The following is a 7,549-nucleotide window of genomic DNA, read 5'->3' as shown; positions in this document are numbered from 1 at the left end:
CTCTCTCTTCCTTCCTTTCTCCCTCCCTCTTTCTTTCTTTCTTTCTTTCTTTCTTTCTTTCTTTCTTTCTTTCTTTCTTTTTCTTTCTTCCTTCCTTCCTTCCTTCCTTCCTTTCTTTTTCTTCCTTCCTTTCTTTCTTTCTTTCTTTCTTTCTTTCTTTCTTTCTTTCTCTTCATTTCTTTTCCTCCTAACTTTTTGTCATTATTGTTATAAAACAGGCAAGCCTTCAACTCACAGATTTGACTGCCTTGGCCTCTCAAGTGTTGGGACTAAATGTGTATGCTGTCACATTTAGCCTAAAAAAAGAGACATATATCTATGTGATCCTCCTAGCTCTGCTTGTTTGACATATCCTACTGGCAGGTACCATCACAGCCTGCTAGTATTCTTAATTATTCTTATTTCTTTAAGTTAACATACAAAGAGTGGGGTTCATTATGGCATTTCAATCCTTCCCCTTTGGCTTTTGTTTTGTTTTGAGATAACTTCATTTATCTCAGGGTGAGTTTAAATTTGCTATATAGTGGGAGGGTGGTTGGCCTTGAGCTCATTATCTTCCTAACTTTACCTCCTGTGTACCTGAATAACAGGCATGTGCCACATATGCCTGTGCCATTATTTATTCTTATGCATCACCCCCTCTAGATCCCCAGTCCCCCCAATAAGAGGTAAATTGCTAAGAACCAAGCTGGCTGTGCTACCACAGAACAGACCCAGTTTAGTGTACTCAGTGTTGATGCTGAAATAATTCCCTGATGTTTGACTTTGTATCCTACTGATTTTCTTGAGTATTGTCCTTTTTTAGGCTCCAGGTAAGGGCCCTAAGTTCTACTTATAGTGTCTCTTCTGTGGCTGGCCACCATGGGGACCAAAATTTGTCCATGCATGTGTTTGTATGAGTCTCTGGGTGCAGCAATAGCTGCCTGGGGGTTCAGCTGATGAAGAATTTGTTGGCCATTAGTTTTTATTAGTTTTCCTTAGTTTTAATTCCCTCTTACTTGCATTCAACATGGTGGTCATGGCCAAGGGCAGTGACAACATGTCAGAGGATAGCAAGGAAATGCTGAGACTTTGGGAATCAGATGTGCACAGAGACCTGGAGAGAAAGGCACTTTTCTTATACTTCTTTTTTTTTTTTTGTTTGTTTTCTTTCTTGTATCCATAAAGGGTTTAGGAGTTAGTGTCTTTAGAGTGGTGTTAATATAACCGTGGCTCCACCTTTGCTATAGATAAAGGTGGACAATGTGCAGAAACCCTGAAACTGGGAACCTAAGAGAGATCAGGACACATGCTGGCAAGCCAATGGCTAAAGTTGTGAATGACCTACTCAGAATTTGGATGTCAATTGTCCCTAGCATGCTTGTGTTTTTGAATGCTTAGTTCCTAGCTGGTTGTGCTGTTTGGGGAGGATGTGGGACCTAGTTGGAGGAAGTGGGTATCTGGGAGCAGGCCTTGTTACTTACCACCCAGCTTCACTTCCTGTCCTATCTCTGCTTTCTGATTTGAAAATGCAAGGGAGTGGCTCAGCCTCCTGCTGCCACAACTGTCCTTGCTGCTGTGCTTTCCCTCCCATGTGACCTGTGCTTTCAAGGCAGGAGCTAGAGAATTCTTTTTTCCGTACATTGTTTCTTGTTATCTGTTTAGTTGCAGCAACAAGAAAATTAATTAATTTATCCACCAAACACCATGTCTCTCACCAGCTAAAATCCCGCCGATATTGGTCTGGAATGTCATACTTGTTTGAGTTTTTACTGATGTATGTGGTCTTACATATTCTTCAAATACTGCATGAAGGTGGGAATTTATCAATAACCATTTGCATTTTCTCATTGTATTCTCATTATGCCATGATGTGAATGAGTCTAAGGTTTGAGTGGGCTCCAGCCTTCTGCCTGCCACAGCCATTGGGCAGCACGTTTTTATTTTTTGGCTTCCTTCTGGGCTTTTGAAAAATCAGGTTGCTTGAGAATTACCTGTTCTTGGAGTCTCCTTGATTGTCTCAAACAGAAGGCTGTCTGTGATACTACAGTGCCAAAGCAATATCTTTATCTTTTGTTGAGACAGATGTGAAGTGTGTCCTCCAGTCCTTGCAGGATTAGGCTGAAGCAACCTTCTCTAAGCATCTGGTCTTGTTTGGTTTCCTCATGTACTGCTTCTTGCATGCCCAATTCCTTTAATTTTCTGGGAAATCCAAGTGTGGACTAAACTGGAGTAGAACATCATCCATTGAATGTGATTCTAAGAGAGAATTCAGAAACTACACTTAGGAATGTTGTTCAGTTAAGAGTACAGATGATCCTAGAGAGACGAATAATGTGTCACCTTGAAATACAGTGACTTCATTTAAGAACTTTTCTTTGCGCTAGGTGTTGGATTAGCATATTCAAGAAGAGACAAAGAACCAAGGGGGACGATCTCAAGAAGTCAGCAAGTCAAATGACTGTTTCTATGTTTGCAATCAGTTCAGGTCCTGACTTTGGGACTTCACTGTTGCAGGAGGGCAGATGACTTTAAAGGGGGATCTGTTCAGGTCTGGGACACAGGGTCCTGGAAGGATTCACATCACAGGTCTCTCTTCTAGGGCCATGTTCTGCAACGACTTAAAAGAAAAGTATGAGAAGAGGATCATTATTAAAGGGGTGGATGCTGAGACCATGCACACTCTCCTGGTCTACACATACACAAGCAAGGCTCTGATCACCAAGCAGAATGTTCAGCGGGTTCTGGAGGCTGCCAACCTTTTCCAGGTGTGTGACCAAACACGTTCCGTTCTCTTTGAAATGAATAAAAGCAGGGAGCTCTCAGAGACCTGCTTAGGGTAGCTGCCAGACATGTATCTGGGATTTGCACATGCATACATGCACTCGTGTGGATGCACGCACACACACACACACACACATGCACACAGAGAGACAGACCCACAGAAAGAGAGATACATGTATACAAAGACAGATAGACTGACTTACTGACATAGACCCAGAGATACACACACATACACATATACACACACACACGGAGACATACATACAGACAGAATGACAGACTCATGTACACAGACAAACTGACAGACACAGACACACACACACAGAGACACAGAGACACAGAGATAGGCAGGCAGAAAGACAGACAGACAGACAGGCAGGCAGAAAGACAGACAGACAGGCAGGCAGAAAGACAGACAGACAGACAGACTGACAGACATATAGACACAGGGATACATACACACAGAGAAACAGACAGAAAGACAGCAGACATGTGTACAGAAAGACAGACAGACTGACAGACATATAGACACAGATACACAGAGACAGAGAGAGACAGAGACACACAGAAAGAAAGACACACAGACACACACACACATAAGTCAAGGTTACAAAGATGTTTGTTTGGATATTCAGTGGAAGGTGATGCGATGAGGCATTGCCTACTTCATTAGATTAAGGGAGGAATGTAGTGCCTGGTTCTACACTTGGTATCTAACTGCAGCACAATGGCTGCCAAGTGTAGCAGCCCAGTTAGAGCCAGTGGTGGAGCTCTTGCTTCCTATACAGAACATCTGTTCTGAGTGTGAGTTGGACAAGAAATTAAGGTAACACAGAATATGACTGAAAGTGCTGTGATTTGAAATTGGGTTTTATGATGGAAGAAAGTACTGCTAGCCAACACACCATGCAGCTTTCAAGTGATGATGCTGTCTAAATGTGGGGCATCAAGATAACATGAGATAAGCACTTGGTGGCTATGAAAGAAGAATATTGAGAAGTAAGCCGTGTCACAGAAGAGAGAAGACTTCAGAATTATGATTTATTTTAAAATAATATATTGCTTCTATTCAACGATATTTGCTTCAATATGATTGTAGCAATTACACTAGCTTCATAAACTAATTAGACTACGAATAATGTCAGTTTCATCTATAATTATATCAAGGGTCCCATCTAAGTTATCATCTATGGCCAGGACTAGGATTTTACTGTTGACATTGATTTTATCGTATTAATGTTGTCTCATTGCCTAGATGTGTAAGAAACAGAGTCTGGGGATAGGCCACGTCATTCCTAGGGACCAGAGATGAGCATCAAATCTTATGTATGACTTGGCTCTTGTGGAAATGATTCCTGTTTGTGTCATAATTGGCTTGGTAGTTGAAGGGAACAGAACCCAAAGTATGGGAAAGTATGTATCCCTGAAGGGTTCAGGGACCAAGATAGTTGGTAGGAGGATTAGCTCTGTTGAAGTTGGGGTTAGGGAGGGATTTATATAGTCTGGCAAAAGACAGGAGTGTGGAAAGGAAATCCATTACAATGCAGCCTTGATGAATTTTGAGTAATAGGTTGCTACTAGTTTAGTCAATTTCATTGGCTCAGTTTCCTGGGGCATCCTAAAGATGCCAAGCCAATTATTTCTCTCAGGGCTGCTTTCCTGGTGATGCCCCCAAGTCATGCTCCTGACATGCTGTCAGTGCTCACTATCAGCCCCTTTGACTGGCAGGAAACTATCCCTCTTTATGGGAGGGTGAAATCACGAACTTCATGCCCTTTGTAACTCATCTCCTCCTTCCCACTATTTTAATAATATGACTTTCATTAAAGCAGAGGTGTGTCATGTAAGTGTGTATCTGAGTAGGGTACCTTGCAGCCTCTAACATCACTAGCTGGGATGGATAAGGAGCATTGCGTATGCTCCAGCTGTCAATAGATCTCATCCTCTTATTTCCTGGGTCAGGAGTTTGCCCAGCAGCAAATGTGTGTACTTGGGAGGTGTTGACACACTTCTCTTGCTTCACAACTTGGGTAGAGCCACGTGAGGGAAGTTATAGAGAGGTAGGGCGATCCTGAGAGCTGTGGCCTCATGGCTAGATTTGTTTTTCTCTTTAGTCTGTAGGTTTCCTTCAAGGAGTTTCTTAGAACTAGATTAATGGCTATAGATTCTTTTAGCTTATTTTTATCATGGAAAATTTTTATTTTTCCTCCCATTATAATAGATGGCTTTGCTGGGTGAAATAGTCTGAGTTGGCATTTATTGTCTATAAGAATTTGAAATACATTTTTTTTCCAGGCCCTTCCAGCTTTTACGTTTTCATTTGAAAAAAGAAAATCTGTTGTTCTGATGGAATTGCCTTTATACGTGACTTGCTGCTTCTCCCTGGCCACTTTCAGTATACTTTCTTTGTTCTGTACATTTAGTGTTTTAATTATAATATGACAAGAGGAGGTTCTTTTCTGGTTTTGTGTGTTTGTTGTCCTAGATCCTCCTATTTATCAATTGGTATTTTAAGGTCTAACTTGGGTAACTTTTCAGTTAAGATTCTTTTTTCCTTTACTTTTAAGAATTATATGATCATGTGTGTCTCCCATTTTCCCCTTTCAACGTCCTCCAAGTTCTCACATTACAGCCTTCTCAACTTTATATTCCCTCCCCATTTTGTTTTTATGCCCACTAAGTCCAGTCAATGTTGCCCATATGTGCATGGGTGTGGGGCCATCCTCTGAAGCATGCAACTCCTACTTCCCTACCAGTGGCCACATCTTTCAAAACTAATGATTCTTTCTCTTCAGCAGCTATTAGCTGTCAGTAGCTCCCCAGGAAAGGGTGGGGTTTGGAAAACATTCACCCTATCTATTACATAATTGTCCCTGGCATGATCTTATGTAGTTCTTGTTCAGCTAACGACTATTACTAGGAATTTTAAGTGCAACTGCCACGCCACGTCCAGAAGATGGCATTTTAGGTTATGGTTATTTTATGTTTGTGTTCCACTCTCTATTCATCATCTCTTTCTTTCTGCCTCCTCTTCCACCTGTTTTGTGAGCCTTGATGGTGGTGTGGTTAATGTAGATGTCCCATTTAGGGCTGAGAACCCAGCTACCCATTCTCAGCACTCTGCCCAGTTATGCACTGCTCCACTGACTGTTGCCCACTGCAAAAAGAAGCCTCTCTGACCAATGTTGAGAGCGGCCCAAGTCTGTGGGTATAAGGATAAATATTTAGAGGAAAAGTAGACACCATGAACATTTAGATAAATAAAAACAACAGGTTCAACCCTGGGGTGACCCAGACATGAATTCCCTCTTGTGGAATGGGCCTCAAGTCCAACCAGGAAGCTGTTTTCTCATAAAAGTCAATCCACTAGCCACCATTAAGCATATCATGTTTGGCAAGTTGATATTGTAGCATGTAGGGTCAAGTGCTAGATAAGATTTCTGATGTCTTTTCTCCCCCAGCAGCCAGCACAGGAGGATCCCAGTCTGTTTGTCCTTCCTTCGTTCCTTCCTTCCTTCCTCCCTCCCTCCCTCCCTTTCTCCCTTTCTCCCTTCCTTCCTTCCTTCCTTCCTTCCTTCCTTCCTTCCTTCCTTCCTTCCTTCCTTCCTTCCTTGTTTTTTATTTTTTATTTTTTGGTTTTACGAGACAGGGTTTCTCTGTGTAGCCCTGGCTGTTCTGGAACTCACTCTGTAGACCAGGCTGGCCTCGAACTCAGAGATCCGCCTGCCTCTGCCTCCTGAGTGCTGCGATTAAAGGAGTGCGCCATCATGCCCAGCTTTCTTTCTTTTTTCCTTTCTTTCTTGCTTTCTTGCTTTTCTTGCTTTTTAAAACGATTTATTTATTTATTTTTATTTATGAGTACACTGTAGCTATCTTCAGACACACCAGAAGAGGGCGTCAGATCCCGTTACAGATGGTTGTGAGCCACCATGTGGTTGCTGGGAATTGAACTCAGGAACTCTGGAAGTGCTCTTAACCGCTGAGCCATCTCTCTAGACCTCTGTGGTTGATTTCTATATGTTCCACAACCAAAGTGCATGGTGTCTTCAGCACTATGGTCTTACAATGTAGTTGTGATGGGCAATCAAGGGAAATAGGAATGGCTCATACTGCTTTGTAGACCTGTGGTACTTAACTGGACTATAACTCCAGGGAGGTATCCCATGCCTTGTACTTTCATAATTCTTTTAAAACTGTATTTTATATCTTCAGAACTATATTCTTCTGTGCCTGTTATCCATAGATTTATCTTTTCAGAGTGTCCCCTATTCTGCCCTGCTTGAATGTTCCACTTCTTCCATGTTGTCTTCAAGCTAAGCTGTTCTAGCCTCTGTAGATCTATTCTATTGATGTAACTTCCATAGAGCTTTTGATTTGACTATGTTTTTCATTTCCAGCAATTCAGATTCATGTTTCTTCATTATTTCTCTCTTTGTGGAATTCCTTTTTTATAATTTGCACCAATGTCCTTGTTTCATTTCAGCTGTTTATGTCCTAACCCAGGTACTTCTTTCCTTCTCTAAGCATACTAATAATCATTCATTTGAGTTCAGCGTCTGAGATTTTATTTAACTCACTCTCACTAGATGTTATCACTGTGGAATGTTTGACCGAGTTATGTTTTCTTGGCTTTTCATATGTTACCTCATTGGTCTGACTGTATCTGGTGTTATTTCTTTGCTTCTTTTTTTTTTTTTAATTTTTAATATTTTTATTACATATTTTCCTCAATTACATTTCCAATGTTATCCCAAAAGTCCCCCATAGCGCCCCCCACTTCCCTACC

At 41.5% G+C, this 7,549-nt stretch overlaps 1 protein-coding gene across 1 annotated transcript in view; it reads left to right on the top strand.

Annotated features, from left to right (window-relative positions):
* Klhl6 (kelch like family member 6) overlaps positions 1-7,549 on the top strand; it is a 38,941-nt gene that overhangs the window by 15,400 nt on the left and 15,992 nt on the right. The window contains exon 2 of the mRNA XM_021185382.1: positions 2,582-2,747. Within this exon, the coding sequence (XP_021041041.1) occupies positions 2,582-2,747 (166 nt within the window). The remainder of the gene's footprint in view (positions 1-2,581; positions 2,748-7,549) is intronic.

The sequence above is a fragment of the Mus caroli genome, chromosome 16 (genome assembly GCF_900094665.2).
Source record: "Mus caroli chromosome 16, CAROLI_EIJ_v1.1, whole genome shotgun sequence".
In the NCBI taxonomy this organism is placed as follows: Eukaryota; Metazoa; Chordata; class Mammalia; order Rodentia; family Muridae; genus Mus; species Mus caroli.
Note: the sequence above shows the minus strand (reverse complement) of the source record. Positions and strands in the feature narration are given on the sequence as shown.